This window comes from Scophthalmus maximus, chromosome 18, assembly GCF_022379125.1.
Source record: "Scophthalmus maximus strain ysfricsl-2021 chromosome 18, ASM2237912v1, whole genome shotgun sequence".
NCBI lineage: Eukaryota > Metazoa > Chordata > Actinopteri > Pleuronectiformes > Scophthalmidae > Scophthalmus > Scophthalmus maximus.
Window position 1 is genome coordinate 4,430,484 of NC_061532.1, and position 22,256 is coordinate 4,452,739.

Below are 22,256 nucleotides of genomic sequence, written 5' to 3' on the forward strand. Positions count from 1 at the left end.
ACATAAATATTGAACCAACATATATGATAAGCTTTGAAAAAAGGAATAAAATGGTGCTGTATTAAAGTGAAACATGTTTGAAGGAAGATGATGTCACTGTTCTCATGTGGATAATGAAAAGATCTATAAAAGTGACATGAATGTAAAGTTTAGTGTTGTAATATTGTGAATTAAACTATGAAACTGTTATTAAAACTGTTGATGCTTGCTGTGAGTTGTAACTGCTGAAGTTTAGAGTTGACTCCTGCTGCATTTGATGTTTAATACCTTATGTGCATAAAAGTCAGAGAAGTTACAAAGGAATTTATAGGATGGAAGCATCTGCTTAATTATGATTTACAAATAATTATTTAATACCTCTCAATCAAAGGTCCAATGTGGACAATATCAGAAATCAGAGAAGACAATTAGACCGGTGGCACATGAGGAAAGGCAAGTGACCTGAAATGAGAGGAGAGTTAGTTTTCAAAATAAAACAGGAAGTCGAGAGACAAAAACCCAGGACGAGACAGCGGTGTGACAGTTATAATGTCAACTACATTAATTTTCATTTAACATTTGAAATGACAGAGTAAAGAGTAAAAATGAAGAACCTTTGTATGTTGGGTTTTAGAGACTTGAAAAATCTGTCTGGTCGTACATACTTTTTAAATGTCAAGTCATGATTAATAAAGACATGACAAAGAAGAGATTGTGTTCAAAATACAAAAGTGATTGTACCCCATCATATGAATTGACTGTACATTCTTTGTTGTATAATCCAACTCACTCTAACCACAACAAAAACTATGGTTACTGAAATGTGATAATTATATCAGATCACTTTTTCGATCCACATTCTTCCTTACTGATGCATTTTTTTGATGTATGATTGCACATTTTTCACGAAAAAACAAACTTTTAAATTGCCTCTTCTGGAACAATTTTAAAGATGAAGAGGTCCAAAGGGGTGATTTCAAGACAATTTCCTGCAATTTGTTTCAGGGGTGATTAAGGTGCAATGTGATGAATCAGGTAAAAGTATAACCACTAATCAGCAGACCAGTACATTATCATCTCTTTAATAAGGTTACCTCCTTAGGTAAACATAGCCATTGACCAGGAGCAGAAGTCATTAGGTGGTACTCAACATTCACTGCATGTTTCGACCCTGAACCACTATGCTCTCCAGTTGGTTTGCTGGCAGTGGTGGCCAAATCACTGCCCATCTGCCTCTGGCCTCCAGCTTCCCTCCCCTCATTTACTCCATAACTTACAAGAGTAAAGTGCTGCTTCCTTCCTCATCCTGCGAGCAGCTTGTGTTTTGCTCCTTTCGTCCAGGCCCAGAGGTGACAACAATCGCCATGCCTACTACCCCTTGTCTTTGAAACATCCCTCCATCCAGGGCACTATGTTCAGCTGACACATTACAACTTGCAGTCAGAGAGATGTGTGGCCTGGCTCCTTCCCTGGTTTTCCTTTCCATGATGGTTTTCCTTGTAAAACTGCCTGCTTTCCTCTTCTTGCTTTTCTGTCAGTGTGTCAGTGAGGGACAGAAGCACCTTGTCATGGTGCCACCTATAGCATCCTTGAGCTAACGCTGTTTTACACACTGACAGGATGTGTTGCAATGTTCTCATTTGGCCACAGAGCTTGCAGTTGGAGTCCTCTCAACCCAGAAAGTATGCAGATGTGCTGGAGAAACCACTTTTCCATAATTCTGGCTCAATAGTCACAATTCTCAGGTAGCCCAGGGTAAGAATTTCTCTGTTTTATTCGTATTTAGGGTTTTGCTTTAACCTCTGTTGGGGATGTGCTTCGGCATGGGGTGTTGTCAAGGTTTTGTCTTTCTCTATTTGTATATAGTTTTTTTTTTTGGGGGGGGGGGGGTTGTACTTCACTTCTTCTTTTTGCTTCTCATGCCTGCTCTGTCAAGGTCAGCATAGGAATTTTTAACTTTGGTAGTGTACTTTAGTGATATAATTCAACATGTTCACTTGGTGTTGTTGTTTGCTATTGTTAGCTATTCATAGGTTATTTTGATGTTAGTATCCTGTAACTATCCCTCTTTTAACCTGGTCTCTTTGTTCTCCACCAAATGGCCTTATCAAAGAAGCACACCATGTGGTCAAGCCAACACCTCTGATGCCGCCATTTTGTAGTTTCTTTGTTTACCGTAATCTTGTTTATAGTACTTCTGAGACCTTTGATCTAGCCTGTGTACTCTCTCTCTCACACACACACACACACACACACACACAGAGAGAGAGAAATATATAGAGCGACCATTATATATTTAAATATCTACATCTGTTAGATTAGATATTGTTGTTTCGACTTCTTATCTTTTAAATAAATGTCATAAAAAATGCTGTCTGGTCTATTCAATATTGAATAAGAGTGAGTATTGCCAACTTCGAACCGGTAGAACTCCAAATCTTTCAACCTCTGCTTACAACCAATGTGGTGATTCTGTTTGTAATTTTAAATTTAATTATTAATCAGGATTCCAAATTGATAGTTAGTATATTGTAAATGAAACTGAATCAGTAAATTGGCTATCATTTCCCTTCCTTTGAAGGGTGGTGCCCCGAGGTAACTTTAACATTAATTTGTTATCTGATATTCATATTTTAATATTAATCTTTTATAAATTTTGATAGCCACAACTTACCATCAACTGTAATGGTAACAAATGGGGCCCTATGCATTAGGCCGGGAACACATTCTCAACGTCAAAGCACAACACAGGCCAAGATATCATGACTTCCATTCCCTCTTATGAGTTAAGCCTCGAAAAAGATGGACCCTACAGGACCCCTAAAATGAACCAGACCCTCCGCTAAAAGGCTCCAACATCAGCATATTGTGGTTATGGTAACTAAAATATTTTTTTTATTTGTTTGGTACAATTCTTTGCATCAAATAAAAGCACAGCATTAACTGAAACCTTCATGTGAGGCTCCATCTTGTAGAAGGTGACTGACTCAAATCTAAAGGAACACTTATTTAGTTATTTCTAATTCACACACACACTATTGTTCTAAAGTCTGCATTATTCCAGTTTTTTATTCTTGAAGAAATTATGCTCCATCAAGTATTTACAAATAACGTGACTGTTTGAATTCTAACTTCCTCAGAATATTACATAAGAACAACAAACAATCAAACATGTTGATTAAGGTCTTGAGTATAATGTGTTTTCTTTCTCATTGATATTTTCAGTGAATACAGCATGTGGTTTGTTGAGACCCCAGCAGAGGCCAGAGGTGTAAAAAAAAAAACTAGAGGATCTCTCCCTTGACAATGTATAACCTGCTGCTGAAGTCTTATTGCAAATATCCCTGCTTTATTAAAATTATAACACTCCTCTATTTCCTAATTCCACCACCAAATAAATAATAATAATCATTACTATGATAATAGTAAAGAGAGAAGTTAATGATCAGTGCTCTTGTTTAGAATTACTGTAAGAAAGGAAAAAAATTATGATTGATAAATTCCTGACACGTCAGTTTGTGTGTTATAGCAGGACTCAAATTAAGCTCAAAGACATATGAACTAGTAATGTTTACAAAGACAAACATTTGACCATGTACGTCTGTATTCAACATACAGATGCAGTGTCTGAAAAATTCCATTTACAATGAAAATTACATATACATCGGATGTATGGGGACATTGAAACATCAAATTGTTGAAAACAGGAGCAATATCAAGTTCTAACAGAATATGATAAAAATTTTAATAATATTAATATATTATGTCAATAGGTTCCCTAAACTTTGTTGCACTACAGATACTTTACTTTAGTACAAAGACAATTTGTACATACATATGAGACAAACATGATGTTGATGTGTTATGGCAGCACATTTGAATTAAGCTCAAAGACTAATTAATTGACCTTATTTACAAAGACAACATGTAGGCCTGTATTCAACATACAGATGCAGTGTCTGCAGAATGGTAATAACTCAATATATACAGTAAAGGGCAGACACATGAAATGTATGGAGACAGTGACCCATCAAATAGTTGATAACAGAGTAGCAACAAGTTCACAAATTATGTCAATAACTTCTCTACACCTGGTTGCACATATTGATACTTTATTCATGGTACATTGACAATTTGCACATAAATATATGAGATAAACAGGAGGGATGTTAGTGATATTGTTTTAATCTTTAGTTCCAGATCTCATTAGCGACGTTCCAGCACTTTAAATAATGAGTCAGAAGAGCTTAGTGTCAGAAAAATCACCTTGAAATATTTTCCCAGTAATGATCATTCTAAAAGCTGATCGAAACCAGCTGTAGAAGAAAGCATAGACACATGGATTGAGCATTGAATTAGACCATCCAAGCCACTTAAATGTTTGAATTACATGAGAAGGTATTGTGTTATTGCTCAATGGTTGAAAGATGATACACAAAAAGAAAGGAGTCCAACACAGCAGAAAAACCCCCATCACAATAGCCAGAGTTTTAGTAGCCTTTCTCTCCATCTTACTGACAGTTGCCCCAGACTTTGTCATGTTCAGGATGCTGCGTGCCTGTCTCTGTGCAACCATCAAAATCTTCAAGTAGATGCCAACCATTATGATGGATGGGATGAAAAATGTAAATACAGCTCCCATAATTGATGCACTCTTTACATTCTTTTGAAATATATTACACCTACTGTAATGTTGTCCTTGGGATGGTTCTCGAAATGTGATAACAATTCCAAATAGAGCAGAAACAGTCCAGGTCACCAGGATCATGATCCCAACAACACGGACATTTATTTTTATTCTGTACCTCAGAGGCTGACACACTGCATAATATCTGTCAACAGAAATACAGCACAAGTTCAAAATAGAACAACTGCACAGCAACATATCAACGCTGAATTTTACCCTGCAGAGCAAACCTTGAAGATACCAGTATGAGCTCACAATGAGTATTATGCTAAAAGGCAAAACTAAAACCCCTACTAACAGGTCAGCCACAGCCAGAGAGAGGATCAGGTAGTTTGTAGGAGTGTGGAGCTGTTTGAAGTAAACGATGGAGATTATTACGAGAAGGTTTCCACACATTATGAGAACTGATAAAGAGCTGCCGAAAAAACATATTAAATATGAAATAGTCACTGCAGTTTTGTCAGGTACATTTGCTGTTTCATTACTCAACATAATCAGAAATTTCAATGCATTAATTAGCCTTCACACTGACAGGCAATAATGTGCCTTTCATTAACACATATAAGCAGAAAGGCAATGTTTTCTGTACTGCTCTGTAGAGTATGTTTCACACTATACCAATCAATCCTGGTTTGTGCATCTGTGCTGATAGGCATTCTCAGAGTCTCTGCCGATGAGCAGAATGTCAGGTTCAGATTTAATATGAGCCCATTTGCATATTCAATTCAAGGAAGGTGTGTGTTGGTCAATATGACAAGTCATTATGAAAGAGATATCTTAAATGGCACTGTTGAATGGCACTCAGGAGAGCGCATATGTCCACCAATCAAACTGCACAAAAATACACACGCTCGTAAATATCAGTCACCTACTGTAGATGCACCAGATTTTTTTCATCAAGATCAATGCATTATTCTCTATATATATCTATAACCTAACTTTTGTCAAGGAGTGAAAAGGCTGTGTGTGTGTGTGTGTGTGTGTGTGTGTGTGTGTGTGTGTGTGTGTGTGTGTGTGTGTGTGTGTGTTTGTGTGTGTGTGTGTGTGTGTGAGAGAGAGAGAGAGAGGGAAAAAGAAAGTGAATTTCAAAGATATAGGACCCATTATTACAGATAGCTTTGTGACGGGTCTGGGCAAGGCCTTAATGTTTTACTTTCTTTTTGCAGTCAATGAAGTAAAAACCAGAATGGCATCATTAAGAACCCAGTATGGGAAACTTTACTAGTGCCAGTGGAGAGACATCAAAACCCCTTGACATCCCCTTGACATCAGTACAAAAATGGATTCTTAGACACCTAGACTTCTTAAAGCCCAACGTGACACAGGCCAATGCATCATATTTGGGTGTAAGTGATATCAAAACTGAGTTGTATTGAAAGGGCCAAGGAGGCGTAAATATAATCTAAAAATGATTCCCTATCTTCACCTGCAATTTTTTACAACAGCTGGACTTTGAGGACTCTGAGGACATAGAAGGCACAGAGGAGGGGCAAATGGGTGGGGAGGATTCAATGCTGGAGACATCAACAATTGACAGTGATCAAATATCCCAGGTGTTCTCTCGCTCTTCAGCTTCAGCCCAGCCCTCTACCACTGTAGAAGAGGAAACCTCTTCCAATTGAATCAGCATCGCGTTGTGGTGAGACTGTCCAAAGACCCCGCATCAGCAAATACACAGGCCAAGTCATTTGAGGTTGCAAAATGAGCTCTCTTAAAGCAGGTTCATAGGAGGAATAGTCAAAAATCAACCTATTCCAAATCTACCTCGTTCTAGCCTGTGGTTGTTAAGTTTTGCACCAGTGTTTTTTGTTTTTGTTTGTCGTTGTTAAGTTGAGGTAACTTATTAATGACAAAAAACGAATTTTCATGGACATCTTGTTTATTGTTTACAAAATAAACACATTTCAGTACAGCAATAGTGTCCCATTTTTTGTAATAAATAAGATAACGTATGGTTTATTCTTTGCAATATGGAGTTAAATGCACACAATTTCAAGGCCTAACCCTAACGCGTATTATTTTTCTTCAAAATTCTATCACCAAATAAAACTGAAACTAAATGATGAATGTAATGGTTTAAAATAACTGTAAATATCAGAATTATTCAGTACATTCCTAACATGTCAGGTTCAAGCCTTGTTTGTGTGTTGTGGCAGCACCTTAAGATCAAAAACTATCAAACTAATATTATTGAAATAGACAAATATTTGACCTTGTAAGCCTGTATTCAACATACAGATGCAATGTCTGTACAATGGTGACAACTCAATATACACCGTAAATGACATACACATGAGATGATTTGAGACAGACTAACCCATCAAATTGTGGAAAACAGAGGAGCAACATCAAGTTAACATGTTATGTCAATCGGTTCTCTACACTTTGTTGCACATAAAGGATACTTTATTTATAGTACAGAGACAATTCGCACATAAATGTATGAGATAAACAGGAGGGATGTTAGGTATACTGTTTTAATTGTTACTGGCAGATCTCATTAGCGACATGTCCGCATTTTAAATAATGACTCAGAAGAGCTTAGAATTAGAAAGATCACCTTGAAATATTTTCCCTGTAATGATCATTCTAAAAGCTGATCGAAACCAGCTGTAGAAGAAAGCATAGACACATGGATTGAGCATTGAATTAGACCATCCAAGCCACTTGAATGTTTGAATCACATGAGAAGGTATTGTATAATCGATCAATGGGTGGATGGTGACACACAGAAAGAAAGGAGTCCAAGACATCAGAAAAACCCCCATCACAAGAGCCAGAGTTTTAGTAGCCTTCTTTTCCATCTTACTGACAGTTGCCCCAGACTTTGACGTGTTCAGGATGCTGCGTTCCTGTTTTTGTGCCACCATCAAAATCTTTAGGTAGATGGTAACTATTACAATGGCTGGGATGTAAAATGCAAAAAAAGCTCCCACAATTGTTGAACTTTTAGTTTGAAATACATCACACCTCCTGGAATTTTGTCCTTGCTTTGGTGCCCAAAATGTGACGACGATTCCAATTATAGCAGAAACAGTCCAGGTCACCAGGATCATGAGCCCAACAACACGGACATTTATTTTAATTCTGTACCTCAGAGGCTGACACACTGCATAAAATCTGTCAACAGAAATACAGCACAAGTTCAAAATAGAACAACTGCACAGCAACATATCAAAGCTGAATTTTACGCTGCAGAGCAAATCTTGAAGATACCAGCATGTGCTCACAATGAGTATTATGCTAAAAGGCAAAACTAAAACCCCTACTAACAGGTCAGCCACAGCCAGAGAGAGGATCAGGTAGTTTGTAGGAGTGTGGAGCTGTTTGAAGTAAACGATGGAGATTATTACGAGAAGGTTTCCACACATTATGAGAACTGATAAAGAGCTGCCGAAAAAACATATTAAATATGAAATAGTCACTGCAGTTTTGTCAGGTACATTTGCTGATTCATTACTCAACATAATCAGAAATTTCAATGCATTAATTAGCCTTCACACTGACAGGCAATAATGTGCCTTTCATTAACACATATAAGCAGAAAGGCAATGTTTTCTGTACTGCTCTGTAGAGTATGTTTCACACTATACCAATCAATCCTGGTTTGAGCATCTGTAGTGTTTGGCATTCTCAGGGTCTCTGCCGATGAGCAGAATGTTAGGATCAGATTTATTATGAGCTCATTAGAATATTTAATTCAAGGAAGGTGTGTCTAATGTTGGTCATTATGATGAGTGATCTCATCACTACTATATAGCACCTAAGTGTGTATGTACATGTTTAATATCCAAAACCATTTAGTGCATACAACGCCCCCTTGAATTCAATCAAACGGCCCCATATTGCAGTCCTTCGGCCCAAAATTTGATAGGTTCTTTCTTCACCCATGTCCTATCCTTTCACTATGTTTTGTGGAAATCCATGAACATGAATACAAACATAGACCAAATATATATACCAATATATATAGAGGTGGGTAGAAGGAGGGGGAGAAGAGAGAAGAGAGAGAGAACAGCTGTAGAACCGTTGATCAGCGCAACCCCCCCCCCCCCACACACACACACACACTAATCACCACTTGCGATGCAAGATGTGCAATATATAATGATAAAATATTAATGATGTACTCATTATCCATAATAAATAGTTCAAGAAAATTTTGAGAACTGTTCAGAATAATTTCATCCTTTTTCGTATAATTTTGCAGCTGGAACTCAAAGGCAGACCGACAGTCTTGGATGGTGCATAATAACGTGTATGTGCATAATAACGTGCATATATATGTAATCTGCCCAGAACCGCAGCAAGCTAAATTTTCATACCTGAAAATACCACTCTTTTGCATCCAGACATAAACTTACTGAAAATAAGTGTCTAGTTCATCATTTAAACTTGGTCTTCACAGTTTATTCATGGTCAGATGCAATGATATTATGCAACTTGACACCTCTTCCATTAGAGGTGAGAAGTCTTTGGTCCCTTAGCTTATCCAATGGTACACATGAGCTCTACTAGATCCTTAGGCAAGTAAACTTTCCCATTCAGCATGAGGTAATTATGAAAGTGAATGTCTATATCTGAAATGTTTCCAACAGTTACAAGATGAGACAAAACAAAAACATCCCAGTATCAGCAATGGTGATAAAAAACAACTGTGGAAGAGTCAAAGTCATTGTCAGGCATTTTCCAACACCACACACTGTCAACAGGGATTAAAAAGCAGACTAAATTTGAAAGCACAAGATACACATAATATGTCATAAAGAAAACTAAAATGTTTTGCAGGTGTGCTGATAGGTGGCTCTGGAAAGTTGAGTTAACAGACATTGCCATTCCTAAAAATGTAGTTAACCTGTTGACAATTTTCAATAACATTGTTGTTACATTCATTTAATCTTTAATCTGTGTAAATGGTTAATCTTGTTGTGGTCAGTTTTGGTTTCCCAGGTGAAGGTCTACTATACCACCATATCATACCACCAGAGAATAAAAAGATAAGATAAACTATTACAGTACCAAAAACCAGGTTATAGCAAAATCCTCAAATATCATCTCTGGAAATGTTACTGATTTTGTGTTTTTTTTGGATCTATTTGTTGAATACGCTATTGCACTTGTACCATCTAGATTTTTGGAGGGAATTGAGAAAACCTTGGAAGCGAAAAACTTTACTCAACAATACAGGCAATTCCTTCCACATTACAACTGTTTCTTTAAGTCATAGTTAAATGTATCTGAAAGACTAGTTCAGTGCCCATCCATAATGTGCCTGTTTTTTGGTGCTCGGAGCTTGGCCTGCATCAATCCAGTTTGCACCTTTCTGGAGAGCATTGCAAAGAAAACGCCCTCATAATGTAGTTACGCCCTTTTCTTCATATCAGGTAACATGTAGAAAAACAATGAATGGTGCTTTCTGAAGAACTGGTCATAGAAGACTTGAGTTCAAAATGCACTTCCCTGGGTCCTCATCAACAGACACACCAAGTTTGAAATTGATGGGATGAGCATCAAGTTGAGTTAAGAAAAAACATGCCAAGGGTGTAAAATACCACAGCAAAGTTTTTTTACATGATTATTTTCCTTGGCACAAATCTAAAAGGTTTGTGTTCGTTTGTTTTTCAATGCCTAACTGATTTTGGGACCTTGCTGCAATTTATACAATACTTTAATTATTGATTACTGTTCTTATTCTAATCCACTGCATTTCTCACAATGGGAAAGTATTGATCTGTTTTCCCAAATTTGTTGGCATGTCAATTAAGATAGGTAATATCTTTCTTTTCTTTTTTTTTAAATCAAAACAATCTGGAATTGGCTAAATCACCTTGGAATATTTTTCCAGAAATAATTATCCTGAGAGCGGATCTGAACCAACTGTAAAAGAACGCATAAATTAACGGATTCAGCATTGAATTTGACAATGTCAGCCAGTTAAGTGTCTCAATCACAGGGATGGGTGGCGGATAATAAGCCAAAGGCTGAAATACAATGCATAAAAAGTAAGGAGTCAAACATAGAAGAAAAACTCCCATAACAGTAGCCAGGGTTTTTGTGGCCTTCCTCTCCATCCTACTGACCGTTGCTCCAGACTTTGTGCTCTGGATGCTGTTCACCTGTTTCTGAGCAACAAGAAAAATCTTAAAGTAGATACAAAGCACTATGATTGCTGGGAGGTAGAATGAGAAAACAGGCCCCATAGTATTTGCAATTAAAACATCAGCTGAGCACATTTCTTCACATGTTCCTTGGCTGAATCCTGCAATTATTATACCAATACCGATTAGAACAGAGATACCCCAGCTCACCATGATCATAATTACAGTAGCATGCGCATTTATTTTGCTTCGATATGTCAGGGGCTGACAAACTGCATAATATCTGTCTATGGAAATACAACATAAGTTCAGAATAGAGGACGTGCACAGTGATACATCAAAGCTGTCTCGAATTTTACAAAATAAATCTTCATGGAACAGACATGAGGTCACAGTGAATACCATGCTGAAAGGAAAAACCAAAACCCCTACAAGCAGGTCAGCCACAGCCAAAGAGAGAATCAGGTAGTTTGTAGGAGTGTGGAGCTGTTTGAAGTAAATGATGGAGGTGATTACCAGAAGATTTCCACATATTGTGGCAACAGATAATGAGCCAAGGAAAATATAAACCAAAACACATGTCAGGGAAGGGTTGCTTGAAAATATGTAAGTTGTATTATCTGATTCATAGCAGGGATGTATGTCATTAACAACATAATTGCTGTTGACATTCAGCTCTGCTTCCATGCTTCTCAATTTCTGTAATGATAATCTATTATGTTAGGAACATTTAAAATATATTTTGTTCAGCAGCATTAGCAGTCTTCTTAAAAAAAAAGGCTTTTCAGTTAATTTGAGATTTCCATTGAGTTTTTGTTCCCCTTACCTCAAGTATCACCTCAGTATAGCGCAGGCAAGGACAGTGTTGTGTGTCCTTAGTCAGAGTGCCACTGTACAGAACCTCTGGACTTGGTACAGGATTTATAAACCCCCATCTCATTAAATTAACATACGATTTGGTCATACAGTTTCTCAGGCAAACACAAAACGATGATACACCAGTTTTTTCTTCCGCCTACACATTTTGATAGGAATAGACCTCTAAGAATAATACAATAATTGTCCAAAGACAACATAGACTGAACATAATTTCCATAAAGTCAAGTCACATCAAACTTTATTTTCAAAGAGCATTTCATGCCAAGGCAATAAAAGATGCTTTACAGGAAATAGAGTGAAATGACTGTCACAGTCAGTCAAAACATTGAAATAAAATGCAGTTATTGCAGAATAAATGAAGGGAGGGTTTGTTGCAAGGTTGCGGCTGTATTGGGCAGCTTTTGGATACATGTACCTAGTATACCAGCATAAAATGAGTGTATCTTAAATAAAATAAAACGATTATAATTTTTTAAAGAGAAAAGGATTTAAGACCATTTTCAAGAAAATGGTTCCTGCAACGTAAACCTAATCTCAAGGCAAAGTCACTCCTCACATAACTTTTCTTGCGTAAGGGAGTGCTTTTTACTTTATTTTCGCTTGTTTGAATGCCATAGTAACCTTGGATTGTAAAGAATACATAGATTTGATGGCAGAACTGATATTATAGTTTTATATATCACCAACCAAAGCAGGGCAATGTTTAGCAGATCTTTTTATAACTGCTATGACTTAGCTAGAAGAGGAGTAGCTTTGAATTGCTAGTCGCTCTGAATGGGTGCCATATCTGCAGTGAGCTGACTAAGAAAGACAACCAACTTTGCAGATAAAAACAGACTAATGTTATTCTATGACTCGGCATATTAGTGTGTAATCCCAATCATTATGACTTGTTTGTGTGCGCCAACAAGTATTCATCGATAATTGTCATAGAAAGCTTGCCATTTGTATTACAGAAACTTGAATGAGGTGTTAAGAACAAATGTGAAGCAAACTTTTCGCCTTATGTTACTTGCATAGGTATGATAATGGGGGAACTGACTGATGCCAGTGCTAACTTTTTATGTGGCAAATAGCTTGAATCAAATTTGGTCTTCAGATCTAACCCTGGGTGCCCACAGACAGCAACAGTAAGTTAATCCTTAATTTCCTGCCTCTCTTTGATGCCAGGAGAATACCAATCCTATGTTATTTGCATCTTTGCTCTGACTGGAAAAAAAATTGCTTCCTGTTTGCTCTGAACACACCAGACATAGATTTTTACTATTTATTTGCTTCCATTTTCAAGTACCATTACTCTATCAGGGATTTGAACATTATAATAATTATTCACCTATTTTTTGGTATAGGCACATATACACACTTGTAAGGTTCTGGGGTTTGCACACCAGCAGGTGTTTGCTGCTAAGCAATTCCAACACTGTGTAGACATGGTTCAGTCCTGTCCTGTTGGAAGGTGGTGCACAAGGCTCTGTATCTGGGTGTTCAGATTCTGTTACCCAACTTTGCATTCATGTAGTTTGAAACAGCATATAGCATTTTATTTTTTAAGCTGTTTAACAAGTGTAAAACAAATATGAAAATATTTTTCAAGTCTGCATTTAAAAAAATAAAATTTGCCCATATGTTCATAGATTGTTATATTTACTAGTGTTTAATTTTAAAGAGATACCGACTTAATGTGTCCAACTCACATATTAGCATTGGCAGAACTTGTTTTCAGTATATTTTGGCCTCATTAATTACTTTGAGGAAACATTTTAAATACTTTAATATTTACTTCAACATAAATCATTGGAATAAAATCAATGTCTTTAAAAAGCAAAGACAAGAAGTAAAAAAAATATGCAAGATTTGTAATTTACGAAGTTTTAAACCTTCACCATCAGTTTGTATCCTTTTCACCCAGGCACTGTTCAGAAACGTTGGACTTTATATTTTAATAACCCCACCCAATTACCATAATTAATACAAATGTCTCTTGACCAATCACAAGAGGTATAGAACATAATTTTTGTATTTGGATAAACAAACAATATGTCCCTTATTCAGTTTTAAAAAGTTTCAAAGACACTTTTAAAATGTTAAGTTTTATTTTTACTAGAAAGTTGTATATACTGTAGATGCAACAATGAATGTGCTCTATGGACATGAAGCAAAAAACACAAGGCTGTGTCTAATATTTATAATTTGTTATTAATCTCAACACTTTGAAGGGTTATGGCTACATTCCAAAAAATTTAGACAAAGACTTTAAAATCAAGGGCAATCTTGTGACATTGTTTTTTTGTTGCAGGTGATTATACATATATGAACCCACAACTGTGGACAATATATTCAATTTCTGTAAATATGTTCTTCTATTTATTACACAATGTAGCTTTAAAAATTGATTTCAAATTGATTAAAAAAGATTCAAGACACATATTTCTATATATATATGGAGTCTTTATTGTGTGTAGTATTGTGTGTTTATACAACATATACATTCATTCTAATAATTTATTTACATATATTTTGCATATCTGTTTGTTTGTGTGTGCGTGTATGTGTCTACATACGAATGTGCCACTTGTTATCATTAGACTGTTATCCTATAGACTTTCCGATTGGATATTTCAGCACACTGAACAGTTCAATCAGAGCAGTTTTGAGTTCGTAAAATCACCATGAACTATTTTCCCAGAAATGATCATTCTGAAAGCCGATCGGAACCAGCTGTAAAAGAAAGCATAAATAAATGGATTGAGCATTGAATTAGACAGTGCAAGCCAGTTAAGTAGCTCAATCAAAGGAAGTGGCACATTAACATGACTGAAGGACAGAACAGTAGTACAGAGGAAGAAGGGAAGCCAACACAGCAAAAACACTCCCATAACAGTAGCCAGAGTTTTTGTGGCCTTCCTCTCCATCTTACTAACAGTTGCTCCACACGTTGTGCTCTGGATGCTGTTTGCCTGTCTTTGTGCAACACTGAATATCTTCAGATAGATACAGAGCAATACCACCACTGGGAGGTAAAAAGAGAAAATAAGTCCCATAGCGTTTGCTAGTACAACATCAATAAAACAGTTTTGGGCACATTCTTCTTGGTTTATTCCTACAATTACGAAGCTGAGTCCAATTAGGACAGACAGGCCCCAACTCACCAGGATCATGATCGCAACCACATTATCATTGATCTTAGTTGTATATCTCAGTGGCTGACACACTGCGTAATATCTGTCGATAGAAATACAACACAGGTTCAGAATAGAAGATGTGCACAGTGACACGTCGAAGGTACCCCGAACTTTGCAAAATAAGTCATCGTAGAAGAGACACGCGGTTATAGAGAAGTCAATGGTGAGAGGAAATACTAGCACGCCAACGAGCAGGTCAGCCACAGCCAGAGAGAGGATGAGGAAGTTTGTTGGAGTGTGGAGCTGTTTGAAGTAAACAATGGAGATTATAACTAGAAGGTTTCCACAGACAGTAACGGCAGATATTGTACCAAGGAAAACAGTAAACAATACACATTCTGCAGAAGGATTGCTTGTCAGCACATGAGATGCATCTATTTTATAGCAGGGATGTATCTCAGTAAGAACATCAGACCTGTTAACGCCGATCTCCATTTCCATGCCTTCCTGCATGTGTTCAGGAACTTCTAATGTGTGTTTGAGCTGAAAAAAAAAATGGCGGATAGAGTCAGTGTCTGCGAACAAAAGAGTGAAGTCTGTCAAATTTCCACCTGAGAAGCAAAGGTGGGTGAAATAAGTCGCTTGAGTAACTCTCTTTATCACCATAATGTTGTTTTTTTTCTGCTACTGATTTGTTTTTAAAAAACAAAAGTTTAATGCACATCCAAATACTCATAATTATGTCTCCAGTTAGATGATGACAGCCTTCAATTAAAGGTGTGAATGTGCAGTTTGGTTATTGGTCCCTCAGCTACCTTAGACACACACACACACACGCTCTCTCTCTCTCTCCCTCTCTCTTCCTGCCTGCATATTTTCACCTCTTCAACATGGGGCCTTATTATTTTCCCACAATAATCAAACAAAACAAATTAATGTTTAGTTAATGATCTGAACTATGACAAATTACACCCACAGAGTCCAATTTGATGATCAACCCGGAACAAACAAGAAAGCTGAGTAAAGCTCTCAGTGTAAAACTGACTGATGGACTGCTTCCATTTGCATCATGGTGTTATGTGTTATGTGCACATAAGCCACTGGGCTTTCATGTTCATTATATTTCATGATAAACAAAAGAATGAGGCCTCATTATCTCTTGCTGACCACTTGCGGGTCATGCAAAAAAGTTCACCCTGGCTCAACTTTAGACCAACTTGAAGTCTAATACTTCCACAAAGATGGGCAAAATATAGTATACTGTACATTTGTATAGTTTACATTTTGTCTATTTTTGTGCCGATAGCTGATCAGCAGTAACAAGTCACAAGCAGGCCTGTCAAGCTTTGGATTTCTCTACATGCCGAAAATCTCTTTTTCTTGTTTGTTTTTAGGATAGTGTTTTTGTTTTTGTCTTTTGCCTTTTACAAAGACATAAACATCTGAATAAATATGCAAGGAATGCAGGTCCATCTTACCAACTCACTTGCCTCAACCCATCCTGACATTACCAATTGGTTTGTGAAATGTCCTTTTGAAGTCTCGAGTTTAGTATTTTGACCAGCATGAAGAAAAAAAACAGAAAAATAACCCCTTGGTTTTTTGAAACCAGAAGGAAAACATATTTGGGGGGAGCAGGGGGTCGGGCCTGACTGAAAGCTCGTCCACTGTGCGTCCACCTACACCTGCAATCATGCACCAATTGGAAATTACCAGCTGTCAATCACACTGCACACCCCAATGCATATTGTGCTTTTTCGTCTATTTTACTCTAGAATTAACCATAATTTACGAAATGAGTATCATGCTGTGTTGAAGAAGACTTGACACTAGAGACTGAAACATGAACTCCTCAGGAAAATGTTTACTGACCTTTTAAATCAAGTGAGAAGTAGAGTCGGTTTTGGTGTCTACATTTATTTTCGTATACAGTCTGTGGCAGTTAGTACTAATTCTGAAGGCCATTCATGCTGCATCATTAGAAGTGAAAACATGACTAGAAAACATGCAAATAAATGCATTCAAATAGGGTTTCGTTGGAATGAAACTGCGCTTGGATGTTTAAGGGTGAAGAGAGAGCAAATGAGAACAAATGACTAATGCTGACAGTTTCTGGTGAAAAACCCTTTCCTTTTGGCATATTGTGAAATGAGGTAACACCATGATAGTTGTAACCGTAAGGTGCAACATGGTTATAAACATAAAAATATACTGTTGACGTAAAAGTGTATGATAGATGTAGGCTTAATGCCATCATTTTCATTCAGTTCTCAGTAAGATGGACCTGTCAATCCACCTCTTGTGCAGGCCACAGGAGGCAAACATGGGTCCTGGTTTGTACCCCCCTCCAAAGAGGTTATGTCAACACCTGTGTCTCTTTATTTGTTCATTTGTCAAAAGGATTCAGCAAAGTACGAAACCAATAGGCACCAAACTATTGGTGGAGAGGGATTGGTGCATGTCCGTGATCAGCAGTTTGCATCCCTGCAGTTTCACATAGAGGTTGTTGAGGTGTTCCGTTATGTCACACATAAAAAGCCAAGTCACATAACCACTTTTCATCCGCCAGCTCGGGGACAGCTTCTCCCTTCATGGTCATGAAACTAGCAATGATAGCCTGGCGTATAATGCAGTGGTAAGCAGTCAGCTCTCCTCCCGTGTCCTTCATCTTCTCTCCCACCTTTGCAACCAGTCCACTCCTTTCCCCGCACTTAGCAGGCGCACCATCGGTCGTCAGCCCCACAAGTTTATTCCGTGGCAACCCTGTTTCACTCAGGCACTCAAATGTCCTGGCTTGTGGTTGTTCTGTGCATCGGTTTCAAGTCCAATAGGTCCTCAGTAACAACTGTGCATCCACGCCACGGATGAAAATCCCCAGCCGAGCTGTATCTGTTGTGTCCCTACTTTCATCCCGCCTCCCTGCTTTGGCTATTTCCTCTGCTATGATGAAACTTGCCTTTACAGCTCCCTCAATTAAAGATTTGGCTTGATGAAACATATTCTGCTGCAGTTGCATGCCTCTTTTCAGTTCAGTGACTTTCTGGAGTCTCTGTTCCCTGTCCATGGCTCCATAGTGCTGCCGGTGTGTTGTTTCAAAATGACGACGCAAATTATATTCTTTGAAAACGGCTATCGTCTCATTTCAAATGAGACACACAGGCTTCGCTCCCACCTCTCATGAAATTGTCTGCCTTCAGCATCAACTTTCCTTTTTTGTGCCATTCTGTTTTTTTCTACCTTGCTACCTTGCAGGTGCAGTGGACGGCGGCAGACCATCCAGTGTTCGCTGCACGCAGAGCCTAACCGTAAACTATGCAAGTGTCGTATCTCTTTGAGAGGATGCGCCACTTGCGTAGCTTACGGCATAGGCACATTTAGGCATGTGCAAAAAAACTATATATATATATATATATATATATATATATATATATATATATATATATATATATATATATATATATATATATCTAAGCGGGCCAAATTCTATTGAGGACCTAAAATGATATGCGGGCTGGATTAAAAATGTAAAAGGGGCCGGACTTGGCCCGCGGGCCTTGAGTTTGACACATTTGCCCTAGGGAGAGGTACCCATTCCTGAAAAACCTCCCATTGCTGACTGATGCTCTATGCCCACAGGTGCTAAGGTTAAGAAAGCTCCTCTTTCAAGCTGTTGCATGAATAAGAGTGTCTTTGTCATTAACTAAAACGGCAATAGGTGTGGTGGACCTTTTTATTTGTGGAATTCAATAATACAATGAAACTGAAATACCTTCATTATGAATTCACAACTTTGATCTGGCAGCTTTCCAAAGGCTTGTCATGCCATGCTCAACATAATAGCTGTGCCCAAGAGAGGAGAACAGGACAGACAAGAAGAAGAAATGACATTATATAACAAATGCTATTGTCTTCGGTATTCTTAGTCATAGAAAGGGTAAGGGTCTAGCCTCCTTCACATCTCTTTAAAATGACAAGGATGGTTATGTGCTTGATATGTACTTGCGTGGTACCGGGGGAAAATCCCAGTCCCATTTTGGTAATAGTCAGAGTAGAAGATGATCAGAGACAAAAAAAATGATTGGCACTGACATGCACATGTACTGCTCTTTGGTTTCTCCTTTCAATCAGCCGACAACAGCGTCTGAAGAAAAATGCCTTGAGAAATGATATATACCATGAAACTGTACACCTCCACTCCACACGACACCTAAATACACTTTCAGGAAGTAAATATATGTACACAATATAGATCATCACACGCATGGCAATCTACTGCTTAATCAACAAGCGCATGTTACTAAACTTGCCCGACAGGTGTGTGACTCAGACAGTATTCCAGGAAGCTCGAGCCCTCTCTAGTATGTTTATTACAGGCCTATGTATCTGACGTACTTTAAAAGGATAATGCTCTGCTGACAGGAGCCCTTTCTTGAAGCCAGAAGACGCCGAGAGGTAAATAAATACATTTAGCATTTTAAAACCTCCCTCATCTCGTATATAGGTGGTTATTGTCTGTTGTGCCTGTGGTAAAACAGTAGAGGGGGATGCTACATATCACAGATATAGCTTTGCTCAGATAGACGTTACGTACTAAACTGATTTCAGATTTAACATAATCAGATGGTTGCAGAACAGATGATAAGCAGTAACAACTGGAACATGATGTTTAAATATTCTCCATACAAAAACTATAGATTTTATGAGAGGAGTTTTAGCTCGTTTTTAAAAAAAAGCTGTAACAAACAACATTGTATTCAGTAATTGACTCTTATCTTGTCATGCTGTCTTAGCAATAGATGTTTTACGAGCTTTAAGTTAAAGTTATTGATCATTGAACATTGAACATTGATCAGGTTTTATCCAAACATCTTCCTCGGAAATGATCGGCTAAATTTTCAAAAGTGCACAGTAAAGATGATATCCTAGCAAAATGTCACAGATAAAAGACTATAGTAGTAGAAAGAGCCTATCACCAAAAACCTTAATGTGTGTGTTGAATATATATAAAATATAATTATAATACAAATAATTTATGCAAATAAAACGAAATACTAATAATGCAATGAAGTGTGATGTGGTATACACAGTATGCATGATGGGTTGATATATTATATGAAGGCAAGGTCATTTGATAAGCATAATTGAGTCCACTACGGCAGATGGATGCAACGGCTGTTTAGGGCCGAGGCCAGTGGCAGCCACTGTGTGAATGTGTTTAAGTGCGTGTGTGTGTGCGAGCGCTTGATGATGACCTAAGGGCTCGGTTGTTACTCCACATTCCCCCATTTTCATTTATTCTTTTCAATTTTATTTGTTTAGCGCCAAATCAGAACAGACATTATCTCAAGGCACTTTACATAGTAAGGTCAATATCACAGAGAAACCCAACAGTTCCCAGAATGAGCTGCACTTGGCGACCGTGGAGAAGAAAAACTCCCTTTTAACAGGAAGACATTTCTTGCAGAACCGGGCCCAGTTGTGGCTGCGACTGGTTGGGATGAAAGTAGAGAAATGGGGAGAGAGGAGAGGTGGGTAGAATAATAATAATGCATGATGGGAGTTCCCCCAGAAGTCTAGGCCTATAGCAGCGTAACTGAAAGATGGTTAATAAAGAGACGTCGGGACTGTCTTGTAAAACGAGCCCCTAGCTGTCGTAATGTATTTTATTTCTGTCATCACCTCTTCTGGCCAAAGGCACAGTTTGATATAGAACTTGTCTAAAATGCCTCCTGATATTATGCTTTCGGTTTCCCTATATTCTTTTTGTTTGTTATTATTAATGAAGACCAAATGACAATCCAATTGATGACGCATACATTGAGGAATCTTAAAGGGAACATTATAATTAGTTCTTAGTTCCAGCAATAGGCGGAACTTGGGGGAAACTGGTGTGGTATATTTATAAAAAATCAGCTGTTGTCGCCATTGTCATGAACGCGCTGTTGTTGTGATTGACAGCGTGTCTTACGTTGCTGTTCCACAGCACTGATTTGCTGTTTATTCAAAATTTACATGAAAAGATGAACGATTCTCGAAATATGACTGACAGACAGTTTAAAAATGTAATTAATTTCTTTATAGAAAACAAAACATGATAGTGGACTTAAAGGAATAATAATCATAATACAAACAGAAATATGCAAATAAAGATGTTTTCTAACGGAACGGAAAAGAAAAATCCATGGCGCCGCCACTGCCTCCAGCAGCAGCTAAGTCAAGCGAAACGTTACCTTTACACTCACCTGCACCCAGCAACATAACACATAAAGGGAAAATGATGAAAGCGTGTAAACTGCTGATTACATCTCAAGCTACCCTTTAAGTTGCTACATTTCTTGGTGTCATTTGAAACATTTACAATTTGCAATTTTCTTCATGTAAGCTGAAGTTCATTGAATAAGGACGGCGATGAGCCTGAGAAAGTGAGCCACTAACTGGGAAGTGCTGAATGCACGGATGACAAAAATCAAGTACGGCAGAACCAGAATTGGCCGCATCATTACTGTACATCGGTAGATACGGAACCTGTGGAGCAATGAGCGGATTTGACTACCGAGTCTGTAATATCTCTTTGTTGTGTGAGCAAGAATGAAAGTAAAAGTAAAAGTGTTAAAAGCAACTTACGACATATTAATCATATTTTCACATTTTAATTTGCACACACACACACACACACACACACACACACAAACACACACAGAAGGAAGAACAAGAACGAAAGGTTGACCCACATGCTTGAAATAAGTCACCATGCATCTGGGAATATTTCAATAGATCTTGATCTCAGCCTGCCCGTGTTGCAGTGCCGCTCTCCCTAACCACAGTCAGACACCGCACGCAAATGTACTAGATGTACGAGTGAGAATTTGAGGGGCCACTACACAACATCACTGTGACATCATTGTACAATCAGACAAGACTGGGTTTCTGGGGTTTCAGCTGCTCCATCCCAGTGAGAGGCTTTGTCTCCTCTCACTTGGCAATCTCTCTGTCAAACCACATCACTTCAGTTTGAGGAGTGGCACATTCGATCTGTCATTCATATCGGTTCCTGAAAAATAAGGTATCTCAGGTGTCGTGGAACACACTTGTAATTTCAAAGCATCAGATACATGTAAAGTCAAAACTGAGGTTAATATAACTATGTGATTCATTTGTACATTTCCTCTGACTGACTTCAATAATGAGAAATCGCTGTGTTTTGTCTTTAGTCGGGATGGCATTACCGAAGGCAGTAAGGTTCACGATTGTTCTGCTGGCTATATACTGCAGTCTGGAGCATCAGGGATACAAAGAATCTCTGAATGTATTCTTTCAGGTAAGAATATCAATTATCAATTACTAATAATAATGAAGTTAAAACACCATTGGTTGCTGCTCTGCACCATGAGGTATTGCAACAAGTGGGATTTGGCTACATCAGTTCAAGTGCAAATTGATTCAGTAGAATTACCATCCAAACTACCCAAACATACTCCAGTCCACGTTTAG

General features: G+C 37.9%; 4 protein-coding genes across 4 annotated transcripts; all 4 read right to left on the minus strand.

Annotated features, from left to right (window-relative positions):
* Positions 1-4,216: 4,216 nt before the first annotated feature.
* On the minus strand, positions 4,217-5,158 carry LOC118290330 (trace amine-associated receptor 1-like). The gene is made up of 2 exons (XM_047328848.1): positions 4,888-5,158; positions 4,217-4,815 (listed from the first exon to the last, which is right to left on the minus strand). Exons 1-2 carry the CDS (start codon positions 5,156-5,158, stop codon positions 4,217-4,219), a joined length of 870 nt encoding a protein of 289 aa, XP_047184804.1.
* Positions 5,159-7,197: 2,039 nt separating this feature from the next.
* LOC118290318 (trace amine-associated receptor 1-like) lies at positions 7,198-9,014 on the minus strand. Its single transcript, XM_047328849.1, has 3 exons — positions 8,992-9,014; positions 7,863-8,056; positions 7,198-7,790 (listed from the first exon to the last, which is right to left on the minus strand). The coding sequence occupies exons 1-3, from the start codon at positions 9,012-9,014 to the stop codon at positions 7,198-7,200; spliced, it is 810 nt and encodes a 269-aa protein (XP_047184805.1).
* Positions 9,015-10,464: 1,450 nt separating this feature from the next.
* LOC118290331 (trace amine-associated receptor 1-like) lies at positions 10,465-11,451 on the minus strand. Its single transcript, XM_047328850.1, has 2 exons — positions 11,124-11,451; positions 10,465-11,051 (listed from the first exon to the last, which is right to left on the minus strand). The coding sequence occupies exons 1-2, from the start codon at positions 11,449-11,451 to the stop codon at positions 10,465-10,467; spliced, it is 915 nt and encodes a 304-aa protein (XP_047184806.1).
* A 2,831-nt stretch (positions 11,452-14,282) lies between these two features.
* Positions 14,283-15,266, minus strand: LOC118290319 (trace amine-associated receptor 4-like). Its single transcript, XM_035617912.1, has one exon. It carries the CDS (start codon positions 15,264-15,266, stop codon positions 14,283-14,285), a length of 984 nt encoding a protein of 327 aa, XP_035473805.1.
* Between the last annotated feature and the right edge of the window lie 6,990 nt (positions 15,267-22,256).